This window comes from Lepisosteus platostomus, chromosome 6 (genome assembly GCF_059453375.1).
Source record: "Lepisosteus platostomus isolate fLepPlt1 chromosome 6, fLepPlt1.hap1, whole genome shotgun sequence".
Taxonomy (NCBI): domain Eukaryota; kingdom Metazoa; phylum Chordata; class Actinopteri; order Semionotiformes; family Lepisosteidae; genus Lepisosteus; species Lepisosteus platostomus.
In genome coordinates this window covers 50,276,251-50,296,130 of record NC_142616.1, presented here as the reverse complement: position 1 = coordinate 50,296,130, position 19,880 = coordinate 50,276,251, and the positions used below count along the sequence as shown (strand labels likewise).

The following is a 19,880-nucleotide window of genomic DNA, read 5'->3' as shown; positions in this document are numbered from 1 at the left end:
CCGCACCTGAAATCACCAACAATAAAATACTAGATTTGAATACAGATGTGTCTGAATTAGATGTCACTGAAGCACTGTGAAAGCATACAATTCACAAGGCGCAAGGCTTAGATGACACTTATCCAGAAGTCTTTCAGGATGGTGGTAAAGATATAGTAGCAATGCTCGTCTGGCTATGCAGAAAGATTTTGGCAAAAGGCAGAATACCTGAAGAATGGACCTCAGTGACATTCTCAAATAGCGTAAGAAAAGAAATGCAAGCAACTGCTCAAACTGAAGAGGGGTTCTATCTGTTCTAACATTTCTGTTACCAGTGAAATATTAGTAGCCTTTGTTCAAATGAAATGAGGACCGCATGTTTCATGTACAACAATCGGGTGAGGTCACACACAGATGCGATTTTCCTATTGAGACAAATGTGTACAATCCATTTTCAAGAAAGCCAAGCAACAAAGCTTAGTTACTTTTAAATGGTACTATAATGTTTATAATTTTTATAATGTTTCTTTATTAGCCCTATACAATTTCTTGCATTAGGAATTCGTCTTTTCGCGTACCCCAGCTTTTCTCCATGGAGACACAGACACACAGACAGGGAGAAGCTTGGGGTCAGAGCGCAGGGTCTGCCATTTTACGGCGCCCCTGGAGCAGTTAGGGTTAAGGGCCTTGCTCAGGGGCCCAACGGAGTAGGATTCCTCTGCCGGCCGCAGGATTTGAACCGGCAACCTTCCAGTCACAGGCGCAGATCCTTAGCCACAGAGCCACCGCTCTGCCCTACTAGAAAAGTGTGAATCGAGAGGAAATGTGGGACGCTGTCAAACAATATGGAATCCCAACTAAGCCAATCAACATCTTGAAAGCTTTTTACAGCAACACAGGATGCCACATTACCCAAAATGAATAATGAATTTGCTCAAACCATTTGAAATTAAGACAGGTGTGTGATAGGGGCAGTCATCAGTTATGAGCTCAAGAATTTGGTGTAAAAACACAACATACTGCCTGAAATCAGAATGAATCTAGACAAACTGACCTTGATTTCACTAATGATACTTTTAATAGAGTGTGCACAGATAAGACAGAGGAAGTAATGGTCAAGAAGAAAGTTTAAGACTCAATGTAAGATCATGGCAGTCAGAGAAGGAGATCTTGATACTGATGATCAGAGGACAGAGATATTTACATAACTTGGCAGTACAATCAGCTAAGATGGTTCCAGTGAGGTAAGAATAACTGGAAAGGCAAAAGCTGGTTTTTGAAAGCCTAAAAATATTTGGAGACGGAAAAACACCTCCCTTAAGTTGAAAGTGTTATGTTAACAAGGCAATCAGCGTTGCCATAGCTACAGAGGGCAATGTAAAAACGGCACAGTAGGAAAACAAATGCTCAGAAACAAGATGTCTTTCACCATAAATCCCTTAGATCAACATTGGAAATCACTTATAAGGATAGAGAGACTAACAATGAAGGTAGAAAAGACAGAACAAAATACACATCTACAGTATAATGAACCTGGAAGAGAAGACACCAGGGCTTGAGGTAGGCAGTGTGAATGGACCTCCTATTGAATCTGCTCTAACATTTAGTATTGTAGCCTGGTTTGGTAACCTAAATACATGCAATAAAAACAAACTAAACGGGATGATGAAGGTAACCAGCAACATTATCGATGTACAATAGCAGCGGCCAGCAGACATCTACAGTATGCTAAACAAATAGTGCAGAAGGCCGGTATAATCACTGATATCACAACCACCCCTTGATTAAGGCTACCCAGGTTTAAGTGCAAGAAAACTAATTTGCCCTCCCCCCCACGGCTATTAACCTTTCAATACAATTTTATTTTATTTTTTCATAATGCATATGTCTTATGTATCTATCTCACAATCCGATTACCCTTTTTATGTTTTTTTTTCTACATTCTGAAAGTGCTAGCCTTTTCTCATCTTATGCATGCAGGTTTGTTATTTTTATTGGGTTCATGTTGTGTTAAATATATTGTTTAAAGTGTTTTACCTGCCTGCCAAAGCAAATTTACTATCTGGGACAATAAAGGAGGCAAGTAAAAAAATTACTGATTAGGAATGTTTCAAATAGAGTGGAAAGACATGAAGACTGTGGAGAACAATGGACAATATGGTAAATACTGTCCTACAGGCACAGGCAGGAAGGACTAAGGCTAAAGACCAGCTGAAATGAGAAAACTGACTCTAAAAATTTGTGTTTTGACATTTTATAAATATGAATATAAATATTTTTAAAAGCACATATTTAGTAATTTTTTCTAAAAATCTTAAACCAATTGATTCAATTCATCTAATCCCACTGGCTACCACATTCTTAAAAAGATATGCCCATATAATAAGATAAAGTGTACTTATGCTACTATCAAAGGACACTTGATCCATTTCCCAGCATGTATTCTCTTGAGTAGAACAGGATTTAAAAGAGACAGCAGCGAAGGTCAGGACCTCACCTGTGCTCTGCAGCTGGGATGGAGAACCCTGCCATGGGGCAGCTGTAGTACTCCTGAGTCAGGAGAATCCCAGGGACTGTGTCGGTGCTGCAGAAATTGACGAGGTGGGCGGCACCCCCCAGGGCAGCTGACTGGAAGAGAGAGAGAGACCTGCCTTAGCCTAGAGCACACGGCGGAGGGGGGGGGGGGTGACTTGACAACGAGTACTTGCAGAGCAACTCTTTCCCGAGAGCTTCAATATTAAAATGAATGATTGAAAAGAGGTGCTGCAGTCAGAAACACTCCAAAAATCAAGATCAGCAAGGCCTTCCATCTTTGGAAAATTCCCAAAATAGGAGAACAGCTTCTATGCACTAGACATGTCACATAGTTCATAAAGAAGCATCTAATTGCATCCCACATAAACTGCTGCAAGGTTTAGAGCACCAAGGATTAAGACTCAACTCAACAAGAATTGCAAAGAATAGACATTACAAAATGGTATTCTCAGCCATTTGTGTAGTGTTCACTTTTGCTTAAATAAAAACAAGGTTCTATCAGTCCAGACTTTTAAAAAATGCTTTCTAACAACTCTTGGTTATATCTGGTAAAAGCAATGCTACATTACCACACATATCTACATTAATATATTAATTACTGTATGTACATTAGTATTACATAAACGGCAAAATGGGCAAGGTGAAGTGGTGGGTCTACACAAGACCCATCTCTGAGTGTTTACCAGTGACTGTCAAGCAGCTCTCAAAGCTCAAAGTCTTTGAGGTGTGTAAACATGTCTCCTTTATTGGCTACCTGCCACTTTGAATCCTGAAAACGTGAATGCTAGACACACATTAACTTTATAAAAACAGAAAACAACATGTAGCCATATCAGACAAATGGACTTTCCCCATGGCGAAATGCAAAGTGCTGGAATGTGCATTCACATTTTTTTTGCATTATCAATGTACAGTATGTTCTATTGTTACAGTCAATATACAAGAGTGCCTGCTGAGTTAAATTAAAGCTTGACTCAGTTTCATCATCTTAATAATACATTTGAAACAGAATATAGGTTTTTCAGTTTCATACATAATTAGACATATAGAGAAGGTTCTAGTTCTAGAAGGTCTCAACTTTTGCCATACAATGAAAAAGCAGCTGATCTACAGTATTTGCATACTCACTGCGTATTGTTCAGTACTGCTTAGACTATTTTTTAAGAAGTTATTTTATGTTACAGAAAACCACAAGACTGTGCAGTCTTTTCAGCTGGAAAACAGAGATGATTTGTGCTATACCTTTCCAAGCCTTTAACCTACTTGGGAATGGCTTTAAATCAAAATGAGATTTTGTGTGTAAGATATCTTTAAAAATTAGAAGTCACTTACAGTCTCAGTAAGCAAAAGGTATGCAGTTATGATGGACATGAACATGAAGTTAAATTAAAGACACAAATCCCTAGAAACCTGCTAGCCATAATTTTGCAAAACTATGAGAAAAATGCATTACCAGTTTTATAAACTGAAAATCTGTTTCAGTCAGCAAAGGACAAATCTCTCAACCGTATGAACTTGAAATCTATTTCAAGTTCAAATCTATTTCTTCTTAATAGTGAGTATAAAACGTGTACCGAAACGGATCCATTGCACCCTTCTCCTTGAATAAAAGACAGACCCCTTGCTTTACATAGCTTTGACATTTTGAGTCAAGAAAAAAGTAAAAGGAAATGGCCTTGACTAGAAACATAGTTCATTCTTTCACAACATAAAGAAGCCTTAGAAATCTATGACTAAGACATAAAATATCACGTTCACACTAACCATCTTGTTAAAACCATTTAGCCAGCAAGCTTCAAGTGATGTATTTTAGTACAGCATAAAATATAAAACATCACATAACAGCACCTGACTGTAAATGGAACTCAGTTTCAGAAGAATACTGAAGTGGCTAATTACCCTTATTTTCTGGAAGCTGAACAAGAGTTATTACCTCACCCGCTGACTGTACAGTGCTGTACTCAACACTTTACAGGCTCAAACTGCCATGCAGAAAACTTTCAAGTTGCTTTGAGAAAGGTGTACATTTTAATTAAAAAACTAAAATAAAATTACAATTGAAGTATATTAATTTTGGAATGCTTCTGACATTCATAAAGTGCCACAAATACTCTTAAATGATCTTTCTTCTCAAGATTAGTTTAGTAATTTAATTTTTTTTTTCTAACATTCCATTACTGATGCAACAGACACCTTGAACCAACTCTGGACTGAAGATGTTAATTTGCATTGAAGAACAGAAAGTTTGAACTTCCAGTGATATGATTTAGGATTCTAGGATATCTTTCAATTAAAAAAAGACATGGATTTGGTTTTATAAATAACATTGCCCATTCAGTGTTAGTTACCTGCGTCTTTAAAGGAAAACACTTTCGCAATCAACGTGAAGTGTATAAAGCACATGTAAATGTATAAAGCCCCCTTAAGTTTCCACCTCTCAACATACAATACAATCTCCATTCCATGCACAAGAATTATTACAAAAAAACCTTTTTGCATATTACCGTATACCCCTCGTTAATATAATCTTCTGTTCCAATCATCTCTAAATGTAACCAGACACAGACACTGATGAGTGTCATGGGATCTACAGAAGTTAGCAGACATTGTTTAATCAGACGACAGGTATGCTCCTTACGGCAGATATAAAATATCCTGGTTGGGCTGTGTGTTAATGAGTAAAATCACATAGGAACTACAGATTCTATTCTACTGAAGACAGTTTTTCCTATAAAACATCATTTTTAACCATCATCTATTGTGTGATAAAGGCAATTTCTACTTAAGAAATTATATGTATTTTTATCCTTTCACACCAGTTTCAGTTCAAAGGCTTTTATGTCTTTCATACTCAAATTTTCCAATTGATACATTTATTAACTGAAATTCCCTGTATACTGTAGTTCTACTTCAGGATTATGAAACCATGTTTACAGTTCATACACAGGCAATACAAAACGATCATGGTTGCAGATAATTTTTTTTTTACATTGGGTCCAGTTTTGCTCTGCTGTTTCCTTGCTGGGCTATAGAACTAAGCTGATCATATTATATGTGCACCATAGGAAGTATAGGTAAATTATTAATCAAAGACAACCTCTTTTCCCACTAGCAGAAGTACTTCAAAATGATCCAGTGCCAAGAGGGTTAAACATACACTTGGAGGAATATTGCCTATAGAGCTCCAGAAAGCAGTACTACCTGCTGAGAATTTGCTGGGCAAAGAGGAAGAGGAACATCTGGTGGACTGGGCAGCTCTGACTCGCTGTCAGCTTCAATGTCATCATCTTTATGATAGAACTTGGCATGGTGTTCAGTTTCTCAAAGTGCCCACAGTACTGCAGCTGACAGCAAGATATTTTGATTAATCCCAGCCAGTACAGGGACCAATTAGATTACTATTAGGTTTCAGTCATATGTTCTTCAAAAATGCCAGCTTCCAGCTTTCCTTTGAAAAGCCATATTGCCTTAGACTACAAAACTCCACATCTTATTTACAGATTGGATTAATTCAAAAGACCCAGGATATGCAGAATCCTTGGTGTTCAGCTACATTCCTGCTTGTTTTTTCCTTTTACATTTTTACCTCAGTATACTCTTTCTACATTAATCTCCTTCATTTTTTAAAGAGGCAATGACATTTATAATGTAGTTAATTGAAGTGGGATCAGAAAGAAAATAGATCTTTCTCAAATGCATTTTAAATTATGATGGCATGCTGAATATACAGCCATTCAAGTACAGGGGATCTAACAAGCTCCATAGGATATTTGTAACCACCTGTGACTAGTTAAATGGTACCCAGGACCATTTAACAAATCACAGGTAAATCACACTGCAGATCTGCAAACAGAGATTCTCTGTGGTCTTTCTAGGAAAACATTAATGCTTACTAGTCCTGGATATTTGCGATTTAAAACAAAGTAGGTATAGATGGACAACAGTGTTCATACTAATCCTAGTGGTAACTTTAACCTACTGAATACAAATGGATGCCTTTTAAAAATGCAGAATGACCTCAATTTGTAGTAAATTGATGATGCCTCAGTCCCAGTGAGCACCAGTCCATTCAGTCTCTTATTATAGGTCATCTGTTGCAAAAGCCTGGGAACACCTCTACATTATTGGTGAATTAAATTATCAATTAATTAATAAAATTGTTTACTTAAGAGAAAGTTTGTAATTGAAGGCTCAAGGCAGATATATATACCAAATGATCTTGAAATTAATATAATGAGTTGCCTGACTAACTGCACATCAGATAAAAGACTTTAGATATTAGTGACTTACAGTATAAAATTCAAAAGACTGGTTTAAACTTTATTTCACTCAGACCAGCTATTTAATATTTTAAATTATTTCTATTTAATAGCAAAATAATTTGGTTTATTTTGTAATAACCTTAGATAATTACAAACAGGAAATTACAATTACATATAAAAACAAATTGCAAAGTAATCTTACACGAAAGAAAAAAAAAATATCCACAGATTGCAAGTATCAAAACTGAAAAAATAATTAAAAGATGCCAAATGAACCAAATCCCTGGATCAGCACTACTGTTGCCTCTCCTTCACAAACTTCAGACTGAGCTCTGCATTGTGCGACACAAAGGTACTATAGCTGAGCTTTTCAGCGAGTCATTGATGGAAAGAAAGGTCATCTGTGCCCCAGTCTGCTGCATGTTGTATCTAAACCCATTGATCAAAGGAAGGACATCAGACGTCACATAAACAGCAACCAATGACTGCGGCAGACAGAAACTCCCCCCGCGTCACCAAGGACTCTGCAGAAATCAATTACTTAGACTACAAAAGGCTCAAGCAGGTGTGTACAGTCTTTTGCAGCCTCCTCATGTGCAGTGGTAGAAATAGGATTGTTTTTCATCTGGGCATTTAAAGCATTCCTTGTTGATAAATCAATGTTTTTCCAGAATTCTTCTACGCACATTGAAAAAAACTAAAGTGAGGAACAGAAAGTATCAAAAGTGGATGAACTGTGTTCAAACACAATCAGATGCTATAAACTGCAACCCAACACCATATATGGTGTATCTTTCTCATAATACAAAATTAAGGCTCAAAATGGCTTTAGTGTGTAACAGGGTAAATTTACTACATTGCTGTTAAAAAAATATTAAATACACAATACTATTACTCGAAAAGTAGCTAAACTTTACAATTTTGGTACATTAATATTTTTAACAACTCTAAAATTAAATATATTTAATACACATCATGTTTAATAACAGTAGTCTGCTAAAAATACATATCAATGTCCTTCATCCATTTGATTTTATCCCTAATTGTTGCTTTTCATTGATTTCTCTTCTACCTATAAATCACTAAATGAGTGGCAAAATTTCTTCTGTTCTACCCATGCTAAAGCATCTCCTACTAAGATCCAGTTACTAAATAGGTCAACTGACATGCAAAATGCTTCTTTTTCAGATCTTTTTCACATCACTTACAGTTCATGATATAATTTACAGCTCACAGAATGCTTACCATTTCCAGTACTACTCAGACCAACACAGCAAAGCGTTTTACATATGTTCTTGATCATGATGCTTGATGCACAGGCTGATCACATCCAGTCTTGGTTTCTATTTAATATGGGCTGCCACTCTCCCTTAATTACTGCAGATGTACACACAGCCTTTGGGGAAAACCACTAATTATTACTGCATCACAAGGCTGCACTCTTGTGACACTCAGTTGATGCTGTCAAATCTTAGACATTTTTCTCATTATTTATTACATTTTCAATAATAAGCAAGTATTCTTAAATGGGTGTCCTGTTCACAAACATTTACATTGTTCAGAAAAACATCAGAAAGATACATTAACACTTTTTGACAGAGACAGTTTTTTAATTAGTTAAATTTAAAGTTTAGGAGGTACACTTCATTCATTATGAAATAACTATAGTTATCAGGCATTTAGATCATCCAACCATTGCAAGAAAGACGCTTGTGCAAGAAAGGGTTGTGACCTGTCCTGGAAGGTAACTGCTCTCACCTGGGGTAAGACACCAGTCAATTACAGTCCGAGATCATGACTTCTTTCATGCGGAGTAGGGCACCAGTTAATTACAGGACCACTGACTATTGGACACTTTAGAATACCCAATCAAATCTAGCATGGATGTCTTCGAGAGAACACATACAGTAGAAGGTGCACTATTAGGTATAACATATATAAAAAAATCAGTTACATGTTGGATTACACAATTAACAAATGAACACCAAAGAAACTGCAATAAAACAGAAATTAGACTGCCTTCTAAAAAGCACTTAACAGCCAAGTCAGTAAATTTTGAGCTAGCAGTATGACATTACATTAAATCTGTGGATTTAATGTAAAACCTGCTCAGGACAGGAGTGTCACAGCTTGTCATGGTCTGCAAGCTGGTTGTTATGAATTGCGTTTGCACAGTTAGAGATTGTCAGTGCAGCCATTTGCCGTTCTAGTCAAAGCTAAAAAAGGCTTTAAAATACTGTTAGCTCAGCAGTGCCATGACCACAACAGAAAAAAAAAACTGACCTTTGAAGACATGTACGTACATGGCTATGCTGACATTACTGAATAAATAACAAGGATGCTGCCACAAGTACAATCTGGTGTCGCTGGCAGTCAAAACCCTAAAGTAGGTTCTTTAAATCCTGACAAAGCCTTTGAAACTCTTGACAGCTTTCATTACACAACTGACTTACATTATATCAGACACAATGTTTAATAAATCATGATCAAATTTCTCTGTCTCTCTTGATGGGGGTGGGGGTGCAGTAGGGGAATGGGAATACAATTTGATAACTGATTGTGCCATGAACCCTGATAATGAGTAAAGACTGTTTTTCTCTAAGACAATACTGGTACAGTAAAGTATAAAACATGACAAAAAATAAAATTACATTTCTTCTTTTGAAAGTGCAAGACATTTCAGATCTACAGGTAAAACGTTACAAAGGAAAACTGTTTTCTGAAGAGTCAACTGTAGTAGCACATTGCTCTATTCATAATACTGAGGCAACAAGCACAACCTGATATTGTTTCACTACATGCTTGACGTGACTAAAATGGCTACAAAAATTCTCTTAAGTCTTTTCTTTTGAGGTGATGGTCAAATCAAATGAGGAAATCTGTCCATAACAGCTACACTGTTTATCAATATGCTGCATGAACTGCAGTTTCACAATCGATCTCCAAAATTTCAGTGAAACTTAAGGTTTTAAGAAAATTAGGATTTATGATGCTACCTAAACTTTCAGATATATCTATCAATGAAATGAACAAAAGAGGTTCTATGTGAAAGAAACAAATGTTCTTAAGTCTTGGACTGAAAAGGCAGCCTGTATTTGTGGGGAAAAAGTATTTAAAATCCTCAAGGACACTGACAATGTCAAACCACTAGACTTCTTCAGAATCAACAATGAAACATGAGCCACAAGAGGACTCTAAGTGGAAGTGTATTTAGAACTGAGAATAGGAGGTACTTCTATCATAGCTAGAGGTACTAACAAGCCATGCTGTTGAAGCTGATACCTTTAAAAGGGAGCCCCAGTTTCTCAGACTGGTTATTAAATCTCAGTTACAATATAAATTAATTGAAATATATCACAAAATTTTACACATTCCAAATTCAGCACAAAAACAAAGTTTGTGAAAGTACTGTATATGTGCCAAGCTATACAAACCCCACAGACCCCTGATCTTGCCACATGTGAAAGTGAGAGTTCCCACGAACTGCGACGTGAAGCAGCCCTTCCTGTTCACTAGTCACTGTAATGACTAATGTAATCTATGAGCTAATAAGTACGGGCTGTGCAGCAGACATTTCACCACAGAAATGTTCCAACGTGATCTCCATGCAGAGTTACCAAGGAATTTGTATTTGTCGGCAAAACCATCTCCAAGTCAAATGCAATATTTCTACTGGGTTAAAAGAGATGTAATGACGAGCCCGTTTGTTTACAATGTAAAATCGGGCCACTTCCATCACCAGTCATTTGGTTGTCTTGTTCTGAATCACAGAATATAGCTCTGCACATAACTAGACATGTATTCTACTACGTGATGTAAATTGGAGGCTTTACAGGTTACTGTTTTCATTTTACTATTTTACCCATAAATGTGCCAGAGCGTGCCTGTCTGGCTGCTGGCACTCTGGCAGTGAGTGGTGCCTGGCCTGGCTCCACTACAGGGAAAGAGAAGAAACCTGGCAGTGGTGAGTATACTCCAGACTGGGAGATTGTATGCGTTGTGTTATCCAGAATCAGATGATAGGGCGGATGGTATGTTCAAGTACAGTGGGGACAAGGCTGAAAAAGACACCCACCTGAAAGAGGAAGCTGCAGCTGTTGGACAGGAGAGCATGATCCCCCAGCAATCTCACCCAGGGAGATCAGGCCTTGCTATATTCCCCTCTCTTACATTCTGATGTTCTTAAATGGTGCTTACAGTTCCATTTTAAAGTTCTGTTTCGCAGTTTTGTCTAACCATTCAGCTATCCATTGTCAGAAAGTACAGGGAGCAGGGCAGAACAAAAGACCAGACAGGACACCACACCACAGCAGCGTACACAAAAACACAAGGAAATTAGAGACACTAAATGACCCAGCCAGTTAAAAGCGAGTGGAAACTACAGAACCCAAACAAACCTATGAAAACAGGGAGAACATGCACATGTCTGGAATCAAACCCAGGACCCAAGACCTGTGGAGCAGCAGCAATATAAATGCCCACATGACACCCAGTCTTGTCTGGAATTCAAATTTACACCCATTTTAAAGTAAAAAACTTTCTCAAGCCATATATTTACATGAGAAAATAACAACAACATCAGTCTGAAAGAACAAATTCACTCATGAGGTTTGACGAGGTATTTCGTGTAACACAAAACGTGTGAAAACTAGCAGATTAAAGCCCTAATAGAGCAGCAGCTATGACTGAGAGATGAAACCGGGTGACTTCTTCAGCTCATCTGAAACATGGTATGTACAGAATTTGCTCACATCAACCTGCAGCTAATTAAAATGACCAGAATTACGGTACTGATGAAATGCAAGGATATTTATATGCTTTTAAAAAAGGTACTAATATTGCCTCATATTAATAGGTTGTCAATCCATAAAGTGGGGCAGCAAAAGAACAGCTGAGATCTCATACTAATTCAGGGCTATCCCTCCCCCACCAGTCCTTAATTCACCAGCCATTGTAGAAAAAAGTAGATTTAAAAACCCCTCTTAAATACTCCTTCAAAAACACTTTCTAAATCAGGAACAAGGTTACAATCAAAACCATCAACAGAATTTAAAGCACAGCACATGACTCTAGAGGTCAAAAGCAAGGATACTTCAGTGCTAATGAAGCCATATGTTTAGTTACAGTTGCAAACTAAGGTACTACACTGGAGAATGACAAAACTGCACTCTAAGACACACTTGGCTGACTTCCAGAGTAAGCAGTAAGCACAGCATGGCTTGATAATGTGGCCTTATTTCTCCCAGGGTGCTTCATATGATGTTTGAAAACTGAAAACACTTTAATTTCAATGACTGTAGAGAGCCTGTTAAAGTCACAAACAAACAAGAGTTTTCCATCACAGACTATTAAAACATATTTAAAACACTGCTAATGTAAGTGATTCTGGTTTAAAATACTGCTGCAGTTGGTCTTTGGTTTTAAAATAATTCTTCCTATAATGAAAATGTTAATACTTATTAAAAATAACCAGCTGTACTAGAGGAAGGTGTTAATTGCAAGGCTGTTCCTTATGGAAGGAAGATCAAATTACAATTTCAAAAATACATATCTGGAGAAGGCTGCTACACAATCACATACAGTATATTGATGTCTACTCAACTATCGCAAGTACAGTAGTCTTAACAAATGCATATTAAATTTAAAACATTTGAAAAAGAAAAAAGCCAGGGACTAGGACCATCGAGCACACACAAAGTTAACTAAGAACCTTAAACCACTATCCATTTCATTTATGGCCAATTTGCACAAAAACTAAAATATTGATTAACCTTTAGCTTTGTCTATTATTAGAAAGTAATCAATACTTCATCTTATTAAATCCAGTCATGCAAAAAATGAATTATTTGTTTTACACAAGCATGGTTTACTAAATGTCAAAAATAGTTTTCTACATTATAAAGAAATATACTTTAATTGATTACTTTAAGATCTTCTTAAATACCCACTGCTGTTTAACATATATCAAAAGTCCTAAACATCCCAAAGTCACTTTATTACTGTAAATGCATGAAATATAACTTCCTCAATTAGAAAGGAAGAGAACTGAGAACAGGAGGCACTTCTTTACACAAAGTGTTGTGGGAGTGTGGAATAAGCTACCTGGCCATGATCTTGAACCTCATACCCTGGCTTCTTTACTGGATTAGATTCTTAGAGCTATGTTTTGTTTGTAGACTCTTATGTTCTTAAAAAGGTACTTTTTGAAGCTAAAGAGAATCAAAGACCATTCATACCTCTTGGGAAGACACTCCTCTGTAACCAAAATCATGCAGTTTAAATTCCAGCCCTTCAAGACTTCCAGATGTGGCTTTGAGATACTTTGCCAAGATCTTCTTAAACTCACGGGACATTGTGGCCACAGTGATAGGGTACCACATCTGAACCAGCATGGTCTATGGAAGAAGAGAAAAATGAGACATCCTAAACTACTGGTGTTAACACTGATACATTCCAGCACTTAGAAAACTAACTTTTGCCCTTAATATTTAAAAATGAATTGAACGCCTAAAATACTGAAAATCTATGACACTTTGTAGCTTTGCTATGATAGATACTCTTTCTAATTTAAGCAATTTTCCATCTATGCAGCCATATCACTCTGCAACTCACAACTGGCAACCCACTGATGCTAACCAGGTGTGAGCCTTGTCAGTACTAGGGTGGGAGACCACCTGGGAAAAACTAAGGTTGCTGCTGGAAGAGGTGTTACTGGGGTCAGAAGGGGACACTCACCCTGCGGTCTGTGTGGGGCCTAATGCCCCAGTATAGTGACAGGGACACTATGCTATAAACAGGCGCCGTCCTTCGGATGAGACGTAAAACCGAGGTCCTGATTTTCTGTGGTCATTAAAAATCCCAGGGCGTTTCTTGAAAAGAGTAGGGGTGTAACCCCGGCATCCTGGCCAAATTTCCCATTGGCCTTTACCAATCATGGCCTCTTGATAATTCCCATCTATGAATTGGTTCATTACTCTGCTCTCCTCCCCACTGAAAGCTGATGTGTGGTGAGCGTTCTGGCGCACTATGGCTGCTGTCGCATCATCCAGGTGGATGCTGCACATTGGTGGTGGTGGAGAGTCCTCATTACCTGTAAAGTGCTTTGAGTGGAGTGTCCAGAAAAGCGCTATATAAGTGTAAGCAATTATTATAATAATTATTATAATCTCATCTGTTACTGCACCATGGCCTGCAAATTGATGCAACTTTAGTAGAAAAAAACTGTCATGATCTTTACAATATAAATAAAGCAGACATTTTACTAATAATTATGATAATCATTCTATCTATAACATACATGAGACAAGTTTTTTTACATCACACAAAACACTTTTATTCTATGCATGCCACTTTCAAATTACATAAAGTGATCACACAAAACTTCTTAGTAGAAACATCAATTTTATACTTAAATTATTTCCCTTAAAAATACCTTAAGTAGTAACTTTTTTGCATGTGGATTAAGCCATGTTGAGCAAAGGGCATATTTCAAGTTAAAACTTAATAATTTGTAAGGTTGAAAGTCAAGTCCATTATATAAATGTGGTTCAGGGCATATCAATACAAAATGAGGAACCTCAATGTAGTTGGTGAGCCAGTAGAAGTCCGAGTCCGTGTTCTCCACTGTAAAGAGCACATTGCCACGAGGTATAATCTTTCCTTCAGGGACAGCTTTGATACGGATGGGAAGGCGACCATCGTATTTCTGACGCACAAGAAATGGTTCAGTTATGCAGTTCCAGAATACTTCAAACATATTAAAATAACCTTCTTGTAATACCCATGCTCACTTTATTAGACAGACTAAGGACACAAGAATGTTGGTTTCTGTTCTTAAAGTATTTTTTTTAATTTATTTACAATATACAACATTAAAAGGTTAAGTAATGGCCGTTCACAAAGCCATTAATAACCCTCTGTGGAGTATTAACAATGGAAATGCATAATTCAATTCAGGAAAACTACCATTTACAGAACAGATTTTTCATTTTTAGTCATGAAATACTCAAAGTCTGTTTTCTCTTGCAAGGTGTACGAGTTTAAAAAAAGCAACCAAATTACCTCTAACATCTTTCTCCAGCCTTCCTCATCAAACACAGATTGTTTAAAATGCTGCTGGTACATCTGTTTTGCCTGCTGAATTTTTTCTTCAGTTACCACAGGACCTGAAAATGGAGGGGTTGGGGGGGGGGGGGATGACAGAAATAATAAAAATCACTGGTTATTCGGGGGGAGCAATGATTCTGGGCTGCAGTGCAACGATGAGTAACTATGCACAGGTACAAGGGAAAGGACATCTGGGAATAGACACAAGAATAAGCCCCCGTCAGAGGCAAAGGTAATCTGAACAGAAGAAGGGCAATGCAGGCGGAAATATATAGGCATATAGGCATCTTCTCTAAACTGCAACACAATACACAAAAGCAGGAAAATGCATTTATAAAAAACCTCTTTCTTCTTTTATATAACACAGATTAACCTTGTGGTTTATACTTTACGCAGGCTTGCTCAGTTTTGACCTGATGTCTTTTATGGACTGGAAAATCCATTATTATAAAACACTAAGCTTTTCAAAAAGTGTTAATCTTTTTGTTTAACCTGACCGTGACATTTGATTAGTGCATAGTCAGGCTGTCTAAAGTGTTTGAAGCTTGTGCAAGGACCTCATCTGTGACATGATAACCTAATAATTATATTTCTATAAAACGTGCATATAAAAAAGGACATATAAAATGCAGCACTGGAATTAACATAAACCAGCTTTTACTTTGTCAAATTTAGAAAGAGAAGCACTTTTACAGTTTTTCTGATGTGGTCAATTGTATAATTCAAATGGATATTCTTGATTATTAAAACTACAAATATCTGCTGGAGTCTTTATCCCTTGAGAATGTTTTTCAATATTAGGTTTAAGCAGGTAGAAAACAAATTTGAAATTTGTTAAGTAGTCAGGTGAGGAAAATGTTCCAGATCCTAGAGTAAACAGTGCTATGTTATAGTAATTTCCGTTCATCTAAAATGCAGATGCCAAAATAGATGGAGACAATTATGAGCTTCAGAAGGAATGGAGACCCAACAGCAGCCCCACATCCCTACAACAAGGGCAAAGGTCAACTGCTTCCTGAGGGAGGAACAATTTCAAATGTGGTGGAAGGGTGCAGGCATTGAGGCTTCGAAAAACTGCCTTTTCTGCAGTTGCCATTGTTCCACAATCTATAGTACCATTGTGCTAGTGGAAATCATAAAAAGGAAAAAAGTTTTTCCTATATGGATAAACATCCCATTTGACTCCCTCTAGTGCCATGCATTTTTTTTTAAATTACAAGTCAAAAACCCCACTTTTTGGAATGCATAAACAGTGAACTTGCTCCAGTTTTCTTCCGCAGTTATGTGGACATATTGGTGGGTTAACTGGCCCTGGTGCGAGTGTTTGTGTCCTGTAATGGATATCCAGGGTGTATCTTGCCTTGCGCCCGGTGTGTGCCGAGTTAGGCTCTGGTGTCCCTTGTAACTCTGTATTGGATAAAGCAGTTTAGGAAATGGATAGTGAACTACCATCCCACAAAGTGGCATACTGACATACTCATAAAGGCACTGTAACAGATTTATTTCATAAGGACAGTGTAAACAGCAATCAAATACCTGAAAGATACTTCTTCAACAGATACTGCAGGCCAAAGAACACAACCTCGTTAAAGCGGTCTCCTTTTTTTCGACGGCACTCAAAGTAGGAATACACCTTGTCGACGTCTGGAGGGTACTGCTTGTAATGGGTAATCTGAAAGCACACAAGCAGTGGTGACAATCTGAGTTGTCGTAGCGAAAATCAGTAGTGTTGTACACTTTGACAGACAAATTACTCATAAGGCAACATTTGACCTTTTTACCTGTACTACTCTGGGCAGTTTCTTCATCTTCACAGAACACTGCTGAGTAGTTTTTTTTTATTTCAATAAGGTGATTTTGATTGTTAACGGTCTCTCAAACACCTTTGAAATCACCCTAGTTGCTAGTAGCTGAAATAACTGTATATTTATGTTCCTGCCCTGATTTACATTTGATCAGTTGCAAATGGATTTATTGATTTACACATTGAACACTGTATTTATTTAATTAAATTACTTTATACTGTATATAAATTTATATAATAATGTGTTTATATTTATTTAAATATATATTAAATATTACACTGTATTTAATTACTGTATTTATTTGTTCGGGTCCCAGTAAAGTAGCCCACAATTATTTTTTCTTGTTGTGAAAATGTTCAATAACTTTGGTGTTGTTCATATAATGATTCAGGCAGAAAAAAGTAACAGCACTACTAAATGTGAGGGAAAATAGTCCAAATCACCACACTACACAGCTCTTGTGTGAGTTCTCATGCTAAATTCAATAAACCTCCAAATATGTTCCACTGGGAACATCATAAAATGCCAGTTGCAGAAGGCAGTAACATAAAAGTTTCTTTATTGTCCCAAAGATACAATTATAGTAAATTTAATACAGTATGGACCTTTTTTCTTAAAAACAGACACTAATAGGTTTTGCATGAAACGAACTGTACACAAATCGGTTTCTGTAGAGCATCGCTCCTCCCTCCACATCCTGGGTTCAGCACTGAATCAGCACATACTGCATCAATAAATAGTTGTCTTTTGTAGGCACCTAATTCATAGTTCATACAAGATTTTTTGGGCAGTTTATATCAGGGCTATGACTAGAGCCTTCTCTGTCTTTCCTGCCAAATTAGAGATTAAGATGGTCTTGCCTCCAATTCTGGATACTCTTGTAACACCAGGCCACCTAGAATATATCTTGTTTTGCTGCTGCTTTTATACCTCATCTCCTTCTTGTCCTCTTTGCTCATGTCTGCTGGTTACTTAGCAGTTGTCACTCTCCTGCCACTTGTTCTGCTCACTCCCCAGATACCTGGAGGCATCAGGACTTCTGCACCCCCACAACTCATAACTATCTATCTATCTGCTGCAACTGCAGTGGTGTTTTGCTTAATGCATCCATCCTATTTCATGCCACTTCATCCAATTCAGGGTCGCCGACAAGCTGGAGTCTATCTCAGCAAGCAACGGGCACAGAGCAGGATACATCGTGGATGGGATGCCAGTCCATTGCAGGACACATGCAGACACAAACAATCACACACTAAGACCTGGGTCAGTTTTGCTAGAGGCCGATTAACCTATCAGGATGTCTTTGGTCTGTGGGAGGAAACCCATACGAACACAGGGGGAACATACAAATAGCACCCCAGGAATTGAACCCAGGGCCCCAGCACTGAGAGGAAGAAATGCTAACCACTGTGACACCTTGCCAGCCCTTAATACATTATGACAGAAAATTACACTTTTGTCATGGTTTATTTTCACAGTTCACTGTTAGTTTTGCACTGCAGGACTGCTTGAATGAAGGTGTCAACTAATTAAACTAACATGAAAAAAAATATTAATCCCCTACCCTAGTCCTAGAAAAATAGGACAAAGTGTGATGTTGTCTTAGACAAAAACACATCACCCGCTACCTCACAGTTACAACACGAGGCTGTAATTACATAAACAGATGCACGACGAGAGGAAACAGTCTGTCCCCTCAAGGTTTTGGATATTCTGCGATGTATATCCAGGTTTCTTCTGCTGATGTGCCAACAAAAAGGAAGAACAGAAGGTACAGGGTATGTCTAAAAAGACACAACATAATTCCTTTCTTCACTGTCATACAACAACCTGATGGAGACAAATTGTGCTTCAGGTGTTAGTTTCTTTAACATTATATTGACTGTAATGAAAACCAAAACTACTCAAATGAGAAAAAATGTAGCTCATCTGGCTTGTTTTCTAGCTAAGAGTTAATAATCATTGGATCTCATCCAGACATTTCTTGAAAGACACCAGGGTATCAACTTGAACAACATGGCTGGGTATCTTGTTCTATACTCCCATATTGACAGTCATGCACTGAACAAAATGAAATTATTGAGCACACTTACACCTACTGTAAGACATGTCTGCGATTTGCAAGGTAAGCATATTACTCCAGGTTCACCTGGAGATGCTATGTCTGGGCCCTTAAAGATTAAGATTGCCCTTAAATTGGAGGATGATAATTTGTAAATTCAGCACTACGCCTCTGCTGTTTTGAAAATCAGCGTTTTAACACCTGTGCGCTGGAAACACATAATACTGATCATCTGTTCCCCATAAAGCCAGATTTGAAATGATGCTTTTGAACACATCAGTAAGATTGTTCAGCTGTTCACAAGATTCGAGTGTTGGCAAGAATAGTGAACTGCTGATCAGTATTACACCTTTACTGCACAGAAGCATTCGTTTATATTAATCGCCGCAAAAAGAAGTCATGCTGAACTTAGAAATCAACCTCAAACCCCTGTCCTGTCTCCAACAGTCCTGATTAGCAGCAAGTCATCTGGTCAGCCTAGATTTAACCCCACTCTGGGAGAGAGATGTTTCACTGGAATCATGCTTCCTGGAAGAGCAAGCACAAATGATGAAACCTGTATATTTTTCAAATCTGCAAATGCAAATCTCAACCTTTAATTTGAATTTCATAATTATTTGCTTCCATTTCCTGTTAAAATTTAATATTGGAAGGGAAAGCTGCCCATTTGGATTCTTGAGTCGCTAGTAGGATCCTTTGCAGACATTTGTATTACAGTCTTTCATGTACAGTAGTTTACACCTGTATCCTCTGGACTCTGATGTTATGGCCTACTGTAATATGGTTGCAAAGACTGATCAATGCAGTGTTACAGAAGGGTAAGCCCCATCATAAATTACTATCTCCAGGGCTGGAAAGCAGAAAAAACAGATCCTACACTGTTATTTTATTTAGGGCAAGCAGTTGGTGTCGTTTTGGGTTAAAAAAGAAAGCACAACTCCCTGCATGCTATTCAGAGCACTGAGCTAACAGGAGTGTGGGTGAAATCTGGACCGTAGCCGCTGCTATCCAAATGGGCCCAAGACGGCATTAAAAGCCATAATGTCCTTTACCTGACAGTTCTAACTAATAGTTGAAGACTTACAGTAAGTCCTAGTGGAAGGGTACTTAAAGAAAGAAATAGGCAATTAT

The 19,880-nt window shown here is 37.6% G+C and overlaps 1 protein-coding gene across 1 annotated transcript in view; it reads right to left on the bottom strand.

Moving 5' to 3' along the window:
• nampt2 (nicotinamide phosphoribosyltransferase 2) overlaps nt 1-19,880 on the bottom strand; it is a 39,293-nt gene that overhangs the window by 9,815 nt on the left and 9,598 nt on the right. The window contains exons 2-6 of the mRNA XM_088636218.1: nt 16,419-16,554; nt 14,838-14,941; nt 14,353-14,481; nt 13,013-13,171; nt 2,477-2,607 (exon numbers count right to left, since the gene is read on the bottom strand). Of these exons, the coding sequence (XP_088492344.1) occupies nt 2,477-2,607; nt 13,013-13,171; nt 14,353-14,481; nt 14,838-14,941; nt 16,419-16,554 (659 nt within the window). The remainder of the gene's footprint in view (nt 1-2,476; nt 2,608-13,012; nt 13,172-14,352; nt 14,482-14,837; nt 14,942-16,418; nt 16,555-19,880) is intronic.